At 38.5% G+C, this 22,468-nt stretch overlaps 2 protein-coding genes across 2 annotated transcripts; both read right to left on the bottom strand.

Moving 5' to 3' along the window:
• Positions 1–6,701: 6,701 nt before the first annotated feature.
• Positions 6,702–9,934, bottom strand: LOC149649534 (uncharacterized). The gene is made up of 3 exons (XM_089849469.1): positions 9,564–9,934; positions 7,738–9,516; positions 6,702–7,443 (listed from the first exon to the last, which is right to left on the bottom strand). Exons 1-3 carry the CDS (start codon positions 9,932–9,934, stop codon positions 6,702–6,704), a joined length of 2,892 nt encoding a protein of 963 aa, XP_089705595.1.
• Positions 9,935–9,967: 33 nt separating this feature from the next.
• On the bottom strand, positions 9,968–11,284 carry LOC149649533 (uncharacterized). The gene has a single exon (XM_089849468.1). It carries the CDS (start codon positions 11,282–11,284, stop codon positions 9,968–9,970), a length of 1,317 nt encoding a protein of 438 aa, XP_089705594.1.
• Positions 11,285–22,468: the final 11,184 nt, after the last annotated feature.

Here is a 22,468-nt window from a genome sequence, read left to right as displayed (position 1 = left end):
TAATTTCCTAATCCAGTTTTGCTTCTCTATTTCCAAGTTTATAATATGAATGGTTCATGACCCATTTCGCAAAGAGGGCCATCGGTTGAAGAAACACAATTGGGTAGTCTAATTCTTGAGTGTATTATGCAGAAAGCAGAGTCATCAGTATCGTTGGGAGTTTCATTTCATAACCCTTATATATAATTTCGAATCCGTTGCCAACAACCACCGCTTTCGATATTGTACTGTTATCAAGCACCACTAGGCACAGAAATGGTTCTTTCGCGAGAATTTACATTTGTTCAAGTATTTCGGAGTCCTGTCAGAAGAGAAATAAGTTAAATATTCAAATAAATAGATATGAAAAATAAATGATATTTTCAATTAAATAGATATGAAAAATAAATGATATTTTCAATTAAATAGATATGAAAAATAAATGATATTTACATACTTTAACTTCTTCAACAACTGACATAGTATTAATTCCTTTGGTTTGAAAATTTTCTACCTTTTTTACAAACCACATTCACGCAAAGTACATAAAATCGGAGGACAAAGTCGTCTGGTAACCGTTCGGTGACAAGTGGTATAATGATGTTTCCATAGACATCATTATCCATTTCAAGAAACTAAAGTCTCTTCACGCTGACGTTCAATAAATCGAAACATATTCGCAATCCTTTTACGTCCGACGATCTAGCTACCGGTTCCAGGGATCTGATATTCTGCGTACGTACTCTAATTTTATCTTCGCGATTAGCAAATCTCTTTTGCAATAGGTCGACCTTGACTTGATAATTTTCACTGGCGAGCTGCAGTCCATTAAAGAAGTTCCACTGCGGTAACTCTTCAAGTAGCTGAAATTGTCGCCATCCGTTATACTTTGATTTTCATGGATTTTACTTGAATATCGTAGCCAGAACTCCTGCCACTTGGATTTATCTTCTCCGGAAAACTTATCCATGTTTATTCCTTGGAGTTTGACTGACTGCGACGACGATGGAATTGACGTCTTCAATCGACATATTTGAATCATTTCCTCACACATAGCTTTAGCATTGACAATCTTGTCTTGCCATGCTTTAGCTTCCAGTATTTCCTTCTCATAGTCGTTTTCATTCGTGATGATTTCTTCTATTAGCGCATTTACCTCCTTTAGCTTTCCTTCTTTGTCTTCTAACTGAAGAGTGAACTCTGTTAGTTCATACGTCATAGGCATCGTTGTAAGACTGATCTCGTTGATTAACTTCGTGACAAGTCATCTCAACGTCATCGCTTCTTTGATAACTTCGTTAACTGCTCCATATACGATGACTGGAACCAAGTAGATATCGTGACAATTATCCAATGTCCCTAAAAAAGTAACAGTTTTTTACCTCTCCGAGTGACGTATGTCACGGAGAGGTATTACACCGGCCGTGTCTGTGTGTCTGTCTGTCAGACCCCACGTGACCGCGTTCGCAGTTTGCGTATCGGAGCAAACGTGTTCCCAATCTCCGGACTGCATTGACAGTTCACGGAAATTTGGGTTTGTCTCCTCTGGCTATTCAACTTGAGTTCCAACACCACCAGCTTTGGTTTTCTTCCACTCCACATGGACACTAGTCTGTACTTGCTAGCTTCCTAGCACAAACATCTTCTGATTTTCGTCAATTTCACCTTGCACCAGCTTCTATGCACCACCATCCTCTGTTCTTCGTCAATTCCACATTGACACCAGCATCTTCAGGTCTTTGTCCACTCCACATGGACGCCAGTCAGTCCATTCCGGCTTCTTTTCCTTCGTCACCGTTTGGTTTCAAGATATACGCGGCGATCGGCTAGGGTTACGAGAAATGTCTAGCCTCCCAAAGGCAGGGCTTCCACCATCGGTTCACGCGAATGCGTTTTTATCTATTATTATAATGGAAACGAATCGTATATATATCCCAAAATTTGAAAAAAGCGGGCAAGAGGGGTACCCTTCACTTTAAACGTCAATATTAGCAAAGTTTCGAAAGATAATAGGAACAACTTTATTTTAAACGATTTAACTATTTTTAAAGTTATTTACTGGCGATTAAAATATATAAATATAAAATATAAATATATAATATTTATAATAATCATTAGCTGTGGCATAGGGGCTAGCCACCACCCCTCTATGCATTGTAAGGGACCCACCTGTAAACAAGCCACAGCCTTAGTATGGAAATCCCTTCATAGACAAAGCTCAGATTATTATTATTAATATCATTTATATTTAATTAATTATTTAAGATAAACTTATTTCTATGTACTGACACAAGTGAGAGTTTATATAGAACGAGTAATGAAGATTGCATCCGAATCGAAACACTACACGCACATCAAAATTAATATATAGCGAGTACGATGACAAGATCTCTTACAAAACGATAACATTTCCTTTTTGCAGAATATTAAATGTAAATATTTTAAATATTTTTCGGCATTACGATTCTTTAAGTACTTCTGTAGCTATAAAGCTCTGTTTCATCTTAATATTCCAAGAACATCTTTTGATATTAACATTTCAAATTTGGTGTTTACTTTATAATTCAGCTTTACTACATTTATATATAGTGTAATCGCATTTTTTATATTCATTATTTAATATGGGTCTTAATTCTTCATCTATCCACAAGTGTTGAAACTATTGGGTCTGTGAAATGAGATTTAAACTAGAAATGACCTTGTTTCGCCTCCTCTTAAAGGTGTTAACGGTTCAGAGTGAGCCGAAAGTTAAATACACCCTTCAGTGATACATTTAGGTCCTCATTAGAATTATTGAGGATACAAAGGAAATTATTAAACGCTTAAGCCTTTGCTAAAGACCTTGGCAGTATTTCGCCAATTTGAACGATGTATTTCCGGTTTTTCTCATTGGCTGGTGGACCTGTGTTTAGAAAGTAAATTCGTCACGGCTCGGAGAGGTTTATTTTGGTTTCCCAACTTGTCTTGTTATTTAATCCTTCGGCACCATAAAACGTAAGAGATCATAATTCTAACTACGACTGAATTTTATCTAAAGGATAGGATTGAAAATAATAACGAACTTCCTAAAACAAGGCTTATTCCTCAACGATATAATATGGCGGTACATTATTGCCAGGTTGAATTATGAAAAGGATTCCTTATCTCTAAAGGTACCTCGTATTTATACATTGTAACTTTCCAAACAAAATCGTATCTTAAAAAATAGGTAAGAAGAAAAAAATATTAACTTATATTTTTCGCTATATATCCTTCCTGTAGATGGTCCTTTTTCCTCATGCCCATCTAAAAGTTGATCTACAGGTTTTGAAGGTGACGAAGCAGGGATAAAGTGATTGACTAGTCAGCCATGGAAAACTTCAGTATTCATCGAACTAGAATTAGACACTTGAAAGCGAACACTTTTTACTCCGTTATCCAAAGGGTTGATTGTCATGCAAACACCGCTGTACAATTGATAAGGTGGGATGAGATTTGCACTTGCCGATACTGCACAAAGAACTTATCTATGACTTGGTGTTCCCTGTGATCTGTAACACATTTTCTGGGTAGATGATGCTAGAACTTTGCCAGATCTGGAACATAAAGCGAATCCCGATTCATCACAATTACAATAGTAATTCATAAAGCATAATGTGATCGCTTAAAATTTCATGATATCCCATGACCTAATTCGTTATTGCAGTTGGGGTGCAAGCTTTGGCACGAGCAATTTGAAAATGTTCTGGTGTTATAAGTTTCACAGCTGAGTTTCTTTTACCAGGCACTTCCATTACTGAAGGAATTTGGTTTTCCTACTTTGGCAACCAACTTCTTGACTTCGTCAAGAATTTGAAATTAAGACTGACCATATCCTATTTGAGACATTTTTATAGCCCAAGCAGCCAAACCTTTTTCTTCTACTGCCATTAGAACTATTCTGCGTCCTGGCAAACAGTGCATATCGTACCTTCCTGAGAGTTTACGGTGCAATGAAGCAACAGGTATTTTGTATTATTTCGCAGACTCCCTTAAACGTTTGCCATTCTTCACATCATTTATTGCGTTTGAATATCAATATTATTCCATTGTTTATAAACAGCGTACCGTTTTGTTTGTACCGGAATTTTATTAGATACAATATCAGTAGCAGGTGCCATATCGGGATTTGAAATTGAAGTAAATCTCTTGGTGAGTCCTAAGACCATTAAACACAGATGGACTGGAATGAAGATAGGGCGGGTGGTTCCTTGGGGGAAGCGTCTCTCTAGCGCCTCTCTAGCACCACGCCGCGACCAATTTTGAACCTATTTCAAGTCAAACAAGCAGGCGCGTGAAATAGCAGACGACATTAGGCCCGTTAAAGCTCGGAAGTCATTAAACACATAAGAACGTAACCTAAGTTGGAGAAAGTGTTTAGTTGAATGTAAGTTACTTTCAATTATATTTCTTATTTAAATAGGTAAAAGAATTACTATTAATAATATAAATTTTATAGGAAGACTAAAGACCAAGATGTCATATGAGATAGAAATACCATCCAAATGTTTTTGGGAGAATGTTGAAGGTTATTTTCATTACATGTTGTATACTTAAAATAGTTCTCAATTTTTTGGAATTAACTTATTATTGTATTTAGAAATTGTGTCAACCAACCCAAGTTATTTTACTGTGATAAGGGATTCCTTACATAATTTAAGGGAGGTGTTAGGCACCAACTACGAACCGAACTTTGGAATTGCTGTAAAAAAATTGGCATTCCTGGACGATTATGAGATTTTTATTAAAATTAAAGATAAACTGGCGGAAAGCTTTTCCCTATTAACAAACTTAACGCGGTCAAACTACGTAGCAGAAGCCAAAAGTATATTGAAGAGGAAAGATCTTGAAGAAGATTGGATGGAAATTATAGCAGTAAGCACTTTTCATAAGAAAGCTATTCATTAATTCAACAATCTTAATTGCTGTTTTTTTAAAGGAAGTTGTACCCAGCGTTACAACGAAGTTTGACTTGAGACACTTTGCACATTCCATGCTAACAAGAATACTAAAATTCATTTTAGCCTTGGCCATTAAAAAAAGTCAAAATGAAATAGAAGAAGAACCAAATAAAATTTTTGAAACATACAGAAACTGGAAGAAAACCATGATCCAGAAGCTGTTCATTTTGTTGGTGGTTCAGTTATTAGAGCCCTAATCAACACCCTACCTCTCCCTTTGAAAACTAGCATTAGAAAAAGGATGGAAAACTCAAGTGAAATTTCAATACACGGAAACTGGACTCGGGGAAAGAGTAGAGGGGGACTAATTGACATCAACGATGATGTTTATAACTTTTTCGTGATGCTAATTTCAATAACTGATAAATTTTTATCAACAAAAAATCGACGCTTTCCAAAAGGACTTAAACAATTTGTCTTTAATGAAATAATTGAGAATGAAGAAGTTTTAAATAAATGAAATCTCAGCTGGGGAGACTTGCCTGCTGATAAACTGATAATAGCCTATCATCCCATCATATTGAGATAAACAAGTTCCTAAATACTTTGTCGAATGGTCTGCAAACTCGAATGATGCAAAAACATCAACTTGATCTCAAAAAGGTTGCCAAGGAAAAGAAATTCAGAACCCAACTATCTGAAATGCAAAATAATAACATTACTAGTCACTAATGAAAAATAAAAAAATTGGACAACTTGAAAAAAAAATTGCAATAATGTCTTTATTAAAAATAAAGAAATGTGATACTAAAGTTTTGAAAAGAACTTATTTATAATTCATTTCAGTAATTTTAAAGAAAGATATTTCGTGGTGAAATAAACTGGGTTAATTCATCTTCAGGCATTTCCCTAACTGGTTGACGCGTATTTTCTTCCAGTACAGTATAGGCCAGGACAGATAGGCCAAAAAAGGGCTTGACCTAGAACATTTGAACATAAAGATGAAAATTGGTACATGGGCTGTTTTTAACCCAAAAAAATATACTAAAAGTCCCCTGCTGTAGAGCGCGAGCTTTCGCCGCCATCTTGGAAAATGGCCGCCGGGAATTACAGCTACAATGTATTCCACGTTCTTCTTCAAAAGTATGAAAATTGGAACACATTATGATTGGAACCACATGAACATCATGGCAAACTTTTACAGCTCTGTGTTCAATAGTTCGGTCGCCATATTGGAAAATGGCCGCCGTGAATGCTAGGTACAGTATATATCACCATGTTGTTGGAAAATTATGAAAATTGATAGGTATTTTAATCAGAGTTCTGTGAACCTCATAGTAAAATATTGAAGCCATTAGTCAGATAGTTTGGCCGCCATGTTTGAAAATGGCCGCCATGTTGAATATATCGTTGCGGTAACTAAATTCTAATTATAATAAAACTGGTAGTGGCTAACTTATAAGTAACTTCAACTGGAGTTAAATATTATAAAAACTTTATTCGTCACGAGAACTCTTATGACATTGTCAATTATTAGCAAAGGGAAAATATTTACAAGCTAAGCTCATTAAGTACTGACAACTTAGACCTGGTAACTAACTGATGACAACTGGTAACTCATAACCGATGACAACTGATTTTCTATGGTAGCGTTCTTAGTTTATATACAGAAGATAAAAAACTAAATCTATATTTTTTATGCCCGAATAGCGATAAATTTACGTTTACGATATTTTTTACATTATTTCATTTTTTAGATTTAACAAATTCCCCGCCGATGAGTTTTAGAACTCATCCAAACAATTACTGAACTTCTAATAAATATAACAATTGAATTGGTCTTCTCATATATTGTCCATTCCCAAGATGTATACGGCAAGCTCGAACCTTGTTGTCTCGGCCACGGAACACTTCTTCGATGAGGGCAGTTTTCCAAAATGTCCTCGGTGTTTTGTCCTGATGTACCAGAACAAGGTCCCCTTTTTTGAATTCTTGACCTTCGGGTGGATTTCGGTACTGATGAATGGATCGCAGCTCAAATAAATACTCGTTTCGCCAACGATTCCAAAAGTTGTCCAGCAGGGATTGGCGGTACTTCAGTCTCCTTGTGAGATCTTGCTTCGTAGAGGATATAGTTTCGAGCCGATCATGGACTCTTGATGGGATAGCCATAAGTCGCTCGCCGACGAGAAAGTTGCTGGGACATAATGGTGATGGTTCCCCAGCATCGTTATAGCTAAAAGTCAGAGGTCTGGAGGTAATGACCGCCTCTGCTTCTGTAAGGATCGTCTGGAACTCTTCAGATGTTAGCAGCGCCTTCCCCAATACTTTCTTAAGTGCACTCTTGACCGATCGTACCATCCTTTCATAAAATCCGCCCCACCAGGCAGCCTTCTCAACGATGTACTTCCATATGACCTTGTGGTTGGCTAGGTACTCGTCTGTCTTTGGTGATTTGAGATTGGTCCAGATTTCTTTAAGATCTTGCTCGGCCCTCTTGAAACTCTTTGCATTATCGGAGTAGATGGTAGTTGGTACTCCTCTTCTTGACACAAATCATCTGAAGGCCATCAGAAAGGCTTCAGCCGTCATATTCGATACCAGTTCCAAATGTAGCGCACGAGTAAAGGCGCATGAGAAGATCGTGATGTAAACTTTGGTGGATTTATTTTTGCCGGCCTTCACGTACACCGGTCCTGCGAAGTCTATCCCAGAAACGCTGAATGGAGGTGCTTTTGTGACTCTGTCTTTAGGTAGTGGCGCCATAGTAGTCGTACCCGGCTTCACGGTGAGTTTTTTGCAGATAAAACAGCGATTGAGTAGAGTCTTCGCCACTTGCCTTCCACGGGTGAGCCAATATTTCTCTCTAACAGCAGCCAAGGTGTCTCGTAAACCGGAATGCATAAGTTGGCTATGTTGAGAAAGGACAATCAATTCTGACAGTCTGTTTCTTCCCATTAGTAGGCACGGATGTTTTTCGCAATACGAAAAGTTGGTCTTCTGTAATCGTCCTCCAAGTCGGATCAATTGGTCCTTGTCCAAAATTGGGTTCAGAGCTGATATTGGGGAGCTGACTGGTAGCGATTTTCCTTCCTTCAACAACGTCAGTTCTTGGTGAAAGTCTTGTGACTGGGCCATGCGTACTAATGATCTTTCAGCTCGTTCGAACTCTTCTGCGTTGAAAGCCCCTTTTCTGATTTTCTTGGTTTTGATGTAATCCATGAAACGCCAAATGTAAGCCATAACTCTCTTTTCTTTCGTGAGGGACTTGTATCTTGAAAGATCCATGAGCGGTTCTTCTTTGATGGTGACATTTAGCTGAGTGACCTCTGTATACTTGGTACGAGACTCTTCGGCAATGGTTTCCTTCGGTAGCTCTTCCATCTGTTTGATTTGCCAATGTTCCTTCTCGAGTCGTAGCCATTCTGGGCCTTCCCACCAGATCTTGCTCTGAATCAGACTTTGAACGGTACATCCCCTGGTCGGTAGGTCTGCAGGATTTTCCTTGCCCTTCACGTGACTCCAAATGCTGGGCTCAGTCAGTGATTGTATTTCCGCAACTCGATTTGCAACGAAAGGCTTCCATTTTATAGATTTTCCTCTGATCCAATGAAGCGTGATTAAAGAATCCGTCCACATGTATATCGGTATTTCTTCTTGCAACCAATTATGTTTGAGATATTGGGCCAGACGAGCTCCGACTACTGCTCCCATTAATACGAGACGTGGCAAGGTGATTCTTTGTAGCGGGGCGACTCTCGTCTTGGCGGCGATAATTGATACGCTTATTTCTTCGTCTTCTCGTACATAGCGGATGTATGCAACGGCGGCGTAAACGTGCTCGCTGGCATCACAGAAAATATGGACTTCTTTTTCTTTCACTTGAGAAACGCTGAGGCCATGGTAATAATGTCGAGGAATTGCCAGTCTATTCAGCAGTGATAGTTCCAAACACCAGTCCTCGAATCTTCTTGTCGGTTCGATTGGTAACGGATCATCCCACTGCACGCTCAACTGCCAAAGTTCTTGAAAGAGGGTCTTCATCCTGACTGTGAATGGCGCAATAAATCCTACAGGATCGAATATTCTTGAAATGCATTGTAGAACGCTTCTCTTGGTGTTTTTGCGTGTGGTGATGAATTCCAGTAATGGTCGTAAATCGAAGATTAAGGTATCCAATTTCGGATTCCAGGTCAATCCTAAGACCTTTTGTGTTTCTTCTGATGTCTTCGGTCCAAGCGTAGTTAGAGTTTTTGGATCTACGCATTCGCCATCCCATCTCGACTGAAGTTGACTTGAATTCGTTCGCCATTTTCTGATATTCATTCCAGCAGTTTTCATTAGGTTTTTCGTATCCACCGATATCGCATAGGCGGTTTCGTCTTCCGACGCTCCAGATATTAAGTCATCAACGTAAAGACTGTTCTTGATCAATTCGCAAAGGTCGGCTTTTTCATCTTGATGTTTCTTCAGATGGTGTTGGATCGTTGCTGATAACAGAAAAGGACTCGACGTCACTCCAAACGGTACTCTCGTAATTCGCCATACTTCATAATTTTCTTGTCTAGGATCGTCCTTCCATAAGAATCGGACAGCAGTTCTGGGTTTAGATTCGGCCCTGATGAGAGACAGTCATTAAGGGACAGCCTTCCCTTATCACTGGACGATGCGTCGTAGACTACACGCAGCTTGGTGGTATCGTGATCGGCTCTGATGACTGCTTGATGCGGCAAGTAGTAAGTAGGGTTCTTGCTATTCTGTTCTGGTGAATCAACTCTTTCGATGACGCCTTGCTCCCTTTGTTCGTTAATAACATCCTCGTATTGAGTATGTAATACGGGGTTTGCTCTGAATCTGGACATCAGACGGTCTGTTCGTTGTTTAGCAACCTCATAGTAATCCGTGAGATTATCTCGCTTTTCATTCCATGGCAGGCAAACTTCATATCTGTCGTTTATAAACCGGATCGACTTTTCGAATTCCGACTTTATACCGTCATCTGTGACATCGTTGTTTCCATTGTCCGTAACTCCCATCGCATCGAGTTCCCAGAAGGCTTGGATCTGTCTTTATAACTGACTTTCGTTATTGATGGCTATGGTCATTATGCTCACCATATTAATTCCAACTGATGTCGTCGTCGAAATTGATGGTCCATGCATCACCCATCCAAAGATTGTTTCAACAGCTCGTAGCTTAGAATCCAACGGCTCGGTCTTGCCCGTTACTACCGTCCAATAGCTGTCAGCACCAATCATCACGCCAATATCGCCTTGACCATCAAAGCCTTGACCTTCTTCATCCGCAATTTCTAGTCCTTTCACTCGTAACTGACTATTGGTATCTCTGCATGGAATAGCGATGAGAGAGCTACAGATGTTGGGTGATTCCATGGCTTCTATTTCGACCTTTCTTGTTGGATCTCTGATGTTCTCCAAGGTAATCTTCACAACTCTTCTGACTATGGATGTTGGTTTATCTTCCTCGAAGCCGTACGATGATATCGTTTCTTCTCGCATGAAAGGTAATTGCAAGTGACGAGATAATGCTTGATTGACGAACGTCCCTCGAGCTGCACCATCAAGTAGACATCGGACTCTTCTACTCTGACCCTTGTCGCCATATATTTTCACTTGGGCTGTTTGCAACAACACTGTTCTTACTGCTGGATATGTCATTACTGTCGAAAAGCTGGAGATTTGTCTTGAGATTACTTCTGACGATGAAGATTCGTTTTCCTTGTTGGCGATATGTTCTTCTGTACATAGACTTTGGTGATGTTTCCTGTTGCATCTTTTGCACACTTCAAGTTTTGATTTCTCCCAACAGCTTCTCGCAGAGTGTCTGGTTTTGAGGCATATGAAACATCGTCTCTCCTTCTGAACAAGTTGTAGCTTCTCTTCCATTGGTTTGCTGCAGGACTCTGGGGTGTGGCCTGGATCTTGACAATATAGGCATTTTATAACAGTACCAACACTCAGTACCGCCGCTGATGCTAGTCTTCCTTGTCGCTGATTGTTTAGATTCTGCCATGGTTTTGACTTGTTCTTCTCCAGGAATGCCCTTGAACTCGATTCTCTGTTGTTTGGCGTGTCGTCTTCTTGAAATTCTTGAACTTGTTCTCTTGACTCCACCTCGTCACGTAAGTAGCCCACTAAATCCATTACGTTCCATTTTTGACCTTTCTTCGACCGTGAGAATGCCAACATGATGTCTTGTGGTATACGTTGCTTCAAGACTGTTCGTAGTAGTTGTCCATAAGACTCTGATCCAACTTTCAGCGCCTTCAAACTGCGAATTTCGATTTCCAAGGTGTCGTAGAGCCGTCTAAGTCGTTTAACGTCGCTCGATTTTTTTACGGCCTCTAGTTTCAAAAGATTCCCCATATGCCGATCTACTATATCTCCCTGATCTCCAAATTTTCCTTGAGAATGGTTATAGCTTCGTCATAAATCGCTTCAGTGACAGCAAGGCCTTGGATAGATCTGGCTGCTTTCCCTTCTAGGTAAGACTGCAGGTACGTGAACTTCTCTACCTTGCTGAATCCTTGGTTGTCATGTACTGCAATTTCGTACTGGCTCCAGAAAGCTGTCCACTTGGTCTTCTCGCCGTTAAACTTTGCCATTGTTAACTTGGGTAACCTCACTGAAACTGGTCTCGCTATTTCTGTGTCATCGCTACTTGCGCTACTTGTTCTTGACCGAGTTCTCCTGACTCGTGTCTCTCGACTCTCCTCGATCTTTAGCTCGATGCGTGTCCTGCTCTCGCTAATCTTGTCCATGAGTTCCAGTGATTCTTGAACATCCTTGTCATAATCAGCTTGCACCGTCAGTAGGTCTTGAATCTCGTGGTCGGCTTCTTGTAAGCACCCTTGCTTTTGCACTAGACGGTTCAATGAAATTCGCAACTTCACCGCATCAACTGGGTCGGCTTTCAACTCGTCGCTGGACTTCTTGATGAGATTTGTAATTGACGTCTTCAGAGTTCCACGTTTTCTCTTAAGTTTTTCCAATGGATCCATACTATCAGTTTACTTCCTGATTTCTTGTTACCACAGATTATTCCCGGGTTTCGGCACCATTAATTTGTTGAATATATCGTTGCGGTAACTAAATTCTTATTATAATAAAACTGGTAGTGGCTAACTTATAAGTAACTTCAACTGGAGTTAAATATTATAAAAACTTTATTCGTCACGAGAACTCTTATGACATTGTCAATTATTAGCAAAGGGAAAATATTTACAAGCTAAGCTCATTAAGTACTGACAACTTAGACCTGGTAACTAACTGATAACAACTGGTAACTCATAACCGATGACAATTGATTTTCTATGGTAGCGTTCTTAGTTTATATACAGAAGATAAAAAACTAAATCTATATTTTTTATGCCCGAATAGCGATAAATTTACGTTTACGATATTTTTTACATTATTTCATTTTTTAGTTTTAACACGCCATCAATGTCATTTAGATACAGTATACGGTTGACAAATTATGAAAATTGGTAATAACTATGATGAAGACCGTCTAAACATGATATTTGAATATTGAAGACGTGCTACTGATAGTTTGGGCGCAATCTTCGAAAATGACTGCTTGAAATGCCAAATATATTACCGATATATAAATTTTTTCGATATTTTTTATTGAGTAGGTGAGTTTCATGAACGTATTAAACGCCATAAAAATAACTATTTTCGAGTCTAAATTATCGACCCCTCTTCAAAAATGGTCGCTGGAATATTACTATCCTAAAATCTGGAAAAAAGAAAAGCAAAACCATATTACTAAGGATTTTGGTTAGGAAAAATCATTTCATATGGGGTATATACATTCTAGTGTCGTTAAGGACTAGATTTAGGACACATTTTTAACATTACGTTCATATTTCTCTCCTTCCTGATGATTTTTTATTACGGCTAATACCTTGACAATGACCACACATTGTCCAGCAAGATAATCCTGATCGTCTACATTCACATTTCTTTATACAAGATGTTCTGCAGACTGCAGGTACAAATAATGAGTGTTAAAAGTTCATCTGATGCCGGAAGGAGAATGGTGTGAATTGTTCTTCGACTTTCGCTATCGCGAACCAATCCCCACTGTTCGGGATTAAATCGTTTCCTAGCTATTGTTGGACTTGAAGATACGCTTGGAAAAAATGTAGTTTTGCGGCGTCGGTTGTTGGATGAAGCTTAGCGAGATCAAATGAGGACTTGACAGTATGTGTGGCAACGGTTCCATTGATTGATTATCTGTCACGTAAATTAAAGAAGTGTTCTCTTAACATTTTTAACTCAAAGGACTTGTCGTGGCGGAGTGGTCCCGAGTTCGGTGTGACGGTTCGGGAGTTCCTTGGGTTCGCCCTTGGTTCAGACCGTTCCTTGCCCCATTCCGTGAAGGTTTTGCCCGGCCTTTTCGCCGCCACCCAGGTGTTGCCTTGGCTCGCCCCCTCTATTGGCAACCCTCTAGGGGTCGCGGATACACTATTTGTTTGGGACGTTTGGCACTGTTGTGCTTGGAGAGAACTCACCCGTCCCCTGGAGTCTTCTGCTGCCTTAATCCATCCCTGTCACCGACCACCTCCTGACTGGGCTCGCCGCTGACGGTGTTCAGCTTCTGTCACCTGCTTAAATGGCGTTTGTCGGGCCCACTGGCCGATCCCGTGTGCCATGACGGCGGTTCCGCAGGTTCAATTTCGAATATGATTGGGAGGGGCGCTGATAAGGTCCCCTGCTAGGTGTAGCGCCTAATCAAGGGTTCTGACATGCAATTATTATGAAAAATCTTCAGGATGACGATGAATATTAATGAAATGTTAGAGATTTGTCTAAAATCTAATCTTAAACAACATTAGAATGTATAAACCCCATATTAAATCATATTCTCTAATAAAAATGTCGAGAATAACAGCTTTGAATAACTTTTCTTTCTTTCCGAATTTAGGGCAATGAATTTCGTGTGGCCATTTTTAAAGATGGCGTCGATAATTTCAACTTCGAGATATCCATTTTTTGGTGGTTTATTACGTTAATGAAAATCATCTATTCAAAATAGGAATTTCAAAAAGATTTACATATTTGAAATATATTTAGCATTTCCAGCAGCCATTTTCGAAGATGGCGCCCAAGCTAACTGTAGCACGTCTTCGATATTCAAGTATGATGTTAAGACGGTCTTCAACATAGTTATTAACAATGTTTATAATTTTTGAACCATATACAGTATCTAAATTATTTTGATGGCGGCCATTTTCCAACATGGCGGCCAAAATATCTGTTTAATGGCTTCAATATTTTACTGTGAGGTTCACACAGCTCTGATTATCATACCTATCAATTTTCATAATTTTCCAACAACATGGTGAAATATACTGTACCTAGCATTCACGGCGGCCATTTTCCAATATGGCGGCCAAACTATTGAACACAGAGCTGTAGCATTTTGTCATGATGTTCATGTGGTTCCAATCATTATGTGTACCAATTTTCATAATTTTCGAAGTAGAAAGTGGAATACATTGTAGCTGTAATTCCCGGCAGCCATTTTCCAAGATGGCGGCGAAAGCTCGCGCTCTACAGCAGGGGACTTTTAGTATATTTTTTGTTGTATCAAAAACAACACATGTACCAATTTTCATCTTTATGTTCAAATGTTCTAGGTCAAACCCTAAAAGTCCTGGGCTAGTAGTAGGAGAAACCGGAACCCCAGAATTGCCATTAGTTGGGGTTTTGACCTGACGACGTAGATATTGAATTTTTCTATTTCGCTTGCCATATTGTTTTGAATTAAGATGGTTACCAGCTCCGCCCAAATCCCTTACTTTACTGAAGTGCTGCTCGACGTAGTCTTGATTCAGACGAGTTGTAAAAATGAATTGTGCTCCTTTTCGTAACATAAACCTGACAATGTTTACAACTGACATACTGGTAAACCGTAAACCCTCAATTTTCTCTGTGCTAAGTAGCATTGCTTTCCGCTTCCCTTCTTAGTCAAAAGCCTAGATTATTATTATTATTATTAAATGATCCAGTGATTCGCCAGAAATTGCATGAGTAGGGAAAAACGCAAGTGGGAACTTTAAAGCTGAAGAGATACCTCAAACCATTATTTGAAGGACATGGGATGTAAATCATTATTTGAAGGACATGATATGCCAAGTCCAATTCTCTTTTCTGTCGGTCATCATTTTCTTTAAGTTCTTTAATACCATCAAGGTAATTGTCTAAATTTACAAACCCAGAACAGGGGTATCCTATCAGGCAATCCTCAGTCAAGCAGGTCATGCTAGTTAAAGCTCCAATGTTCCCTAAATCTACTTTATAATTGAATTCATATCCAATCATTTTTGAAACTATATTAACAAGTTGCTCCTTTTATTATTGGATAATATAAAACCCATTAGTGAAACTTCAAGGCATATGTTTAGTTTTAGCCTTAGCCTCTTATTCTGGTAATATTACAGAGCTTTATATCTGCGAGTTAGCTAAGACTTAAAGCAACTACTGCTGTTACAATACGACAGTCTGGTTTAATGGGCTCTAGGGGCACCTGAGTATAAAAATGTCGGCAAATTCAAGCCGAAAAGCCATAAGACCGGTGTATAGGATATTGGGCCGCAAGCTTTGGATTGGAAAAATCTATCTTATTTTCTAAGAGTATAAGGTCTATGCAAATTTTCAGCCTTCTGCGTAAAGTGGTTTGGGCTGCGCGTTGATCATCAATTACTGACAGTTATTTAGACAGGTTTTAAACTTAAATAGTCAGGCTATAACTTAAAATCAATATTCAAGTAAAGTTTTGTACCTTGAAGCACAAACTCAAATCAAAGGAAATTAATTGGTTCATTATATTAGGCTTGCAGGAGAAATTATAAGTTTTGTAATATTTTAACTAGCCGCAAGCTAGGCGATCGAAACATCACCATCAAGTGTTTTTAGAATCTTGAACCAACTAACTTCTTCAATGTTAGGATGATCTGAACTAACGAAAGTAAGTATCCAGTTAGCAGAATCAAGAACGGCAAGACTAACATGTCCATCTTCATCGCAGTTTTCCCGTCCTCGAAGGCTTTAGGTGGTTCAACAAAAGCGTTTCTTGCCCCGAAACGGATTTTGTCCAAACTTTTATAAAACATTCCGGAACTGAAGAGTACGTTCGTTCTACAATTGTAAAAATTTGCATATTTAAGTTTAACATTTTGGTCTTATAATTTTACTAATTTGAAACCATAAGCCTATCATACTTTCTGTAAGTCTGGGTCAAAAGAATTTTTACCACACTTTAAAAAACGGCAGAGCGGAGTATTTCTTGTATATTGCAATCCTGGTGGCGGATATGTTATAAACAGAACAATACTATGGTTATAAATAAAATAAGTCGTTTAAAGGGACGGAGGCTAAACTGGATAATCGGTCTTTGACTGTAGAATATGATGGACGCTCGCAAGCTCAAGAATAGACCAAGGCTTTGTGCTTTTTCCAATTTTTATCCAAGGATACTGTGACTCTAGATTTCTTTTTGAAACCCGAACAGCATTAGCTCAGATGAGATTCCCAAAGTAGCACAACCGTAACGGCTCAGAGCGTGTTGGCCCGCATGCATCGTTGCTTCACCTCTCTGATATTATATTAAAAAGACTTGGTTTGCACAAGCCTAAAAAACGAAACGATAAGAGTTTTTCCAGTTGACTGTAGCGCGGATATTATTTTTCTAATGAAATTTAAACACAATCCGTATTTTACTACTCTTTAGAATTTAATTCAATCACCTGATTTTCCTGGTAATGCATTTATTCCCTAGAATTAGTTACTTTTTCTAACGCGAGCTAGCCTCGCTCTGTAACCGTTTTCCTATAAAGACATGTAAACCTTTAACTCATATTCGTTTCTGTTAACTTTACACATCGTTGCTTTCGTTGATAATTTTAATGAGGATAAGCTCTGCATACCGCTATAAACACGAGCGATGCCGATGGTAACCTTCATAGAAAGTTAGAAGGGATTTCGAGGCGCCGTAAATCTGGTAGATGGACTCTCTTGTTGGCAGATTTGCTATAAAACGTACAATATGTGGGTACAGGAACGGAGACTAAACGTGACTAGAATTATGATACTAAGTCCGTGTGTGTAAGTTATGAGGGATCTTGCGCGTACCCGATAATAGACCGGGGGCCTATCTATAATTTTCATAGATCTTGAATCGAAGATATTAGTATCAATCGAACACGTTTTCGAACTGTTTATTATGCGAGAGTTAAGTTTAATTTAGTGTCTGTAGGTATTGTGCCATTAAAGTCTAAACTGTAAAGTCAATATGAAAATATATGTTCAATTGAAATTTGGCTAATACCTTGTTAGTTTTACAGCCATAACCCACCTTAAAACCTACATTCTGTTGTCCATATTTTCGATCCCACAGATCAAAAGGTTTAAGTTTTTCTCAGAGTTGCAGCCTTAGGAGATGGTAATTCCCGTCAGCTACGTTTCGCGCCTCCGTTTAAAAATATTGAGGCTTGTTTAAACCCAAAATCCTTAAAACCATTCTAGTCAAGCTACTGAGTTTCAACTTCACCTCTTTCACAGTCAATATGGAAGTCGCCATGGCTCGAATACTTACATATGTTTTAAGATCTTCCGCGCTTCGGGATGTAGAGATTTACGAAATGGAACGTGTGCCGTGATGGATCCATACGGGTTTTTCGAAACATATATGTATTTTCTTGTTTTTTTTCGGTTAGATCTAATAGATAAACATATATCTGGACCATCGTTTTACAATGAAGATAGCATACTAGAAGCTTTTCCAGGTCATCTTCCAAGCAAGACAAACTATCTACTTGGTTTTTCCAATTTATATAATTCGTGAACACTTTTCTTCCTTGGCAACACTTCTGACTTAATTGGAACAAACTAAAGTTAAAAAATAATGTAACGTTAGTTAAATTCAGAATATTAGCAAGAAAAAAATTCAGTTTCGAATCTTGTTAAAAAATTCACGTGTCATAATTATTCACCTTTAACCTATATTTTTGCATAGAGGACTTTTTAATTACAAACTGTTTATGTTTCCCTTCAGGCAAATGTTTTAAAAGCATAATTAAACTTACCCATTCTTCTTCTGGAGCTCTACCATCATATAGTTCAAGATTGGGAACTTTGAGAATGTCTAAGATATCTTCAACGTACGATACGCGATCCGGTACTGTTATTTTAGATAGCAGCAGATCAGTAAAGGACATGGATATGTTAAAAATTGCAAGTATCCAAAAAGCCCAGAATAGCCGAAGAGTCTTATTTCGAAAAATTGAAACATCATCTAAATTCCAATAAAAAATGTAGATTTTGTATTCACGTAATAATTCTTGGCGTAACTTACTTCCCACATTAATTGTAGTTTTCAAAATACATTTCAAGTATTTGAAGTATAATGATTTAAATGACCGTGACTGTTTTAAATATAATACAAACGACGCAGCAAGCACAAATGGTGTTATTAGTAGCGCTAAACATATTGATATCCAAACCTGAAAAACAAAGGGTTGCTGCGGCTTCAGTCGAAGAGTCATTGCCGCGAAAAAAAATGTTGCTTCAGTCAAATAGGACAACTTAGCAATTCAAAGATTGTAAGATAAATTATTGGACTGAGGGTAAGAAATTAAAATTTGAATAAGGTTAATTTCTTCGTGAAATGTTGTCCTTAACGTTCTCCATATTATTCGATATGATTTAAAATCTTACTCCTCTGCTGAAAGACCGAAATATGTCGAAATATCGCTTTTCCCTCGATATAGGTGATCCCGTAAAAAGATGTGTTGATTCAACACCCATGGCATTCGAAAACTCAATGACGTTGAAATATGACGGGATTGGCATACAAAATATCATTCCAATATCGGAAACCTTCGAATTAAGTATATTTAAACAAATATTGTAGCTAAACCTAAAAATTGAAACTTGCACGATTGAGATTGAAATGGTCATTTGTGTTATAAGACACAGTCTATTGTAAGAATTGCTTTCAACCTAAAAACCTTCGCTATAACCATTCTAAATTACTAATAATTAGAATTTTAAACAATTTTATTATCTCTCGCGCCTCTATTTGGTTGAGAACGAGAAGGGTTTAATTCGAGGAAAAGTCACTAGTATAAACTGTCCAAAGAAAGGGGTCAAACGGATGGCTAAATAGTGTGGTAGTCACTCTCCCTAAAGTGCTTTACCCAAACGAAATGGTAATGGCTAAGCTTTAATTCGGATCTATTTAAAGCCTTAAGCCATTTCAAGCACAAATTTACTTTGCTTAGAGGGAATATTTATTGGGTGAAAATAATTTGTATACAACATGAAATATAAAATGATGAAAATAATAGTACTTGTGGAAAAGTATTTTGTGCTTTGCTCAAAAACATTTACAAGATGGAACTGTGCAATATTTACCCATTTTGGGAAAATATTTTGGTTTTAAAATAAAAACTTAAAAATTTGGTTTGTTTAAAAATATCTATATTTATAAAACTTAAAATCACCATCATCCGTTCTTTTGTCCATCCCAGATGGACGCCAGTCTGTACTTTCTGGCTTCTGAACAGCACCATCTGGTATTTTCTCCATCCTAGAGTGGGATATAGACCGTGTGGGGAAATGTGAAGCTCCGCCCATTGACATGCGCAGAAATGTTTACTTAACAGATGTTTTACTTTCAACAGCAATAGGTAGATGGCGAGATAATCTACCCAGTAGCGCAAAATTCCAAATTCTTCGTTTTTAGAACATTGGTGTTACTATAGACAGTGTTGGTTGAAATTTTAACAAAAAAACTGAATATTGGTGTTATTTTATAGATTGTGAAATGTATTCTCTCCAATTTTTAAACACAATTTACACATTGTTTATTACTAATGAATTGTTTATTACTAATGAATAGAGTTGTACATATTTTAAGTTCATGAGTTTTTCATTAATAAATTTAAAGTCATCGCAGGAGGTTGTATTTAAATTTTCGATTTAAAATTTACTATGTCTTGTAAATGCGCATTTCCGCCTTGCACAAACACAGAAAAGGATGTTTATTTATTTTATTTTCCAAATAATCCTGACGTTAGACAACAATGGTTTAAATTTATCGGTAGAAATAGCAATGATGCCTTAAATGGAAAATATCGGCACTTTGCAAGGTAAAGTCCTGTTTTATTAACGAAAGAATAATAGTTATCTAATAACCACTTTGTTTGAAGGATCATTTTTCTCCAAGTTGCTTTGGCACAAATGGTAGAAAACTCCCAAATGCAGTTCCTACAAATGGAGCACGAAAACCAACTCAAAAAGACGGATCCATGTCTGAAAGGAATAAAATAAAAAACACCGGAGATGATATGGTAAGTTTAGATTTAATAACATCGTGAAATTGTTTGCTATCAGGGATGTTTTAGTTACTTATTGCAATTAATCCCAAGACTTTGTAAAGTGCGCGTTTGGAATCAATTGACGTGGCCAAAAATGTAAATAATCACGATTAAGAAACAGATTGAATGTATGTTAAACTTTTTAGCGTTGGTAAACTTTGCATTAATATGTTAAAGGCGTCTGTTGACAATCCACGAAAGTGCCACATCAAAACACAGACAGAAACTTTTTCTGATGAGTCAAAGAATGCCTCTTAAAACCTGAAAATAATTATACAAGATTTGAAGACTTCAATAGCGGCATTATCAAAGAACAATACAGACCTTAAAAAACAGCACGCTATACTCTTTTTGGGACACGAAAGATCGAGGTACCACTTAGAGAAAGTAATGACGGCCTTTGGCAACTCTACACTGCGGATCAAATAAATCACGTTGTAGAACAGCGCAAACGATGCAGAACAGCGCAAACGATGCAAACAGTGGTCTTCTCTAGCCATACAATCGTCGTTACAACTTCTGTACAGTATTGGTAGAAAAGGGTACAATTTCTTACGTGATCAAGGTCATCCACTTCCAATAACAAGGTGCCCAAATCAACATCTAGAGACGCTTCAATTTCCACCAGGTATTCGAAGTGCGACGCTGCGCCTGCTGCAAAAACAATAATCCGAAATGACAAAGATAGAAGAACGTTTTTTACTCTTGATTGACGAAATCCAAATTAAGCGTTCATACGAATATGATGCTGGATTAAAAACTGTATTGGGACGTTCAACATTGTGTTGTAAATTAGAGATAATACCGGTTGTTTTTTTTTCTATATCCAGATTTTTATGTACCTATGTTTTTTATGCATCGCGGTCATTCTTGTAATCTTTATTTTTTATCGCGATGCCTTATTTATATAACCGGATAACATTCCGATAACGTTTGTCAGTTCTCAGTCGTCAGTTCACAGTTGGTCAGTTCTCAGTTCTCAGTTATCAATAGCAGTTGTATTCCCGGAAATAATGTTTTAATTAAATTAATAAAGAGTTTATAACCAGTTAAACCCAGAGTCGTTCTTGCGTCAAACAACAACAGGTTATGGGCCCAGCACGCTTCCACTGCGCAAAGGTTTAGAAGTCATAAGAAGTTCAACGCCGGGAAGATTATCCTTTAAGGTGCGGAGTCAGACATAGAATGGCCGGAAATCACCTGGTACGAATCGAGACGTTAACTAAGGATAATTATGATACCTGGAAAATGCAAGTGGAAGCCCTGCTTCAAAAGAACGATCTCTGGGAGTACGTAGATGGAACTTCAACGAGGCCAACCCTGGTACGGGGAACGGAAGGCAACGCCCAGGCGGTCGCTACCTGGGACAGTAATGATCGGAAAGCAAGAGCGGACCTAATCTTGTCGATCAGTCCGTCGGAGTTGAAGCAAGTAAAGAATTGCACGACCTCACGGGAAGTATGGCAGAAGCTCGAATCCATCTACCAGTCCAGTGGACCTGCCCGGAAAGCCACGCTGCTGAAGAAACTGACCCTCAAGAAAATGAAGGAGGGAGAAGATGTCCGGGATCACGTCCGAGAATTCTTCGATGCAGTAGACAAGTTGGCTGACATGGGAGTAGCTGTAAACAACGACCTACTGGCCATTATGTTGTTATACAGTCTACCAGAATCGTACGAGAACTTCCGGTGCGCAATAGAGTCCAGGGATACGTTACCTGATCCAGAAGGCTTAAAAATAAAGATTCTGGAGGAATCGGACGCCAAGCAATCTAGGGAAGACGAACCCGTGCAGAATGCGATGATGGGCAGTAGGGGTAGAAGAGGTTCACGTGGAAGAGGAAGCACGACCTTCAAGTACAAGTGTCATGGATGCAGGAAACCCGGCCACAAGGTAGCCGATTGCCCCGACAGAGACAATGGTTCAGAAAGAAAAACCAGAAAGAAGGAAAACGCCCATCATGTACTGGCAGAAAATTTGGCCGAGGAAGAATTCGCATTGCACCTGAAGGCTGATCACGATTCCTGGTGCCTGGACAGCGGAGCCACCTCACATATGACTTCCAGCAGAGACTACTTCAACGTTTACGAAGAGACCACGAAATCTTTAAACCTGGCCACTGCAGAGTCAACGAAGATACGAGGTGTTGGCGAAGTAAAAG

This window comes from Phalangium opilio, unplaced genomic scaffold (genome assembly GCF_054372755.1).
Source record: "Phalangium opilio isolate 3A_F unplaced genomic scaffold, DU_Popi_V2 ptg000088l_1, whole genome shotgun sequence".
NCBI classification, from domain to species: domain Eukaryota; kingdom Metazoa; phylum Arthropoda; class Arachnida; order Opiliones; family Phalangiidae; genus Phalangium; species Phalangium opilio.
This window is presented reverse-complemented; position numbering and strand designations above follow the sequence as displayed.

Excerpts from the sequence above, each read along its gene's own strand:
- LOC149649533 (XM_089849468.1), bottom strand. The coding sequence starts at position 11,284 with ATGGGGAATCTTTTGAAACTAGAGGCCGTAAAAAAATCGAGCGACGTT.
- LOC149649534 (XM_089849469.1), bottom strand. The coding sequence starts at position 9,934 with ATGGGAGTTACGGACAATGGAAACAACGATGTCACAGATGACGGTATA. Across the intron at positions 9,517-9,563 it reads CGTGTAGTCTACGACGCATC|GGCCGAATCTAAACCCAGAA; the intron begins GTCCAGTGATAA and ends GTCTCTCATCAG. Across the intron at positions 7,444-7,737 it reads TATTGGCTCACCCGTGGAAG|AAGAGGAGTACCAACTACCA; the intron begins GCAAGTGGCGAA and ends ATTTGTGTCAAG.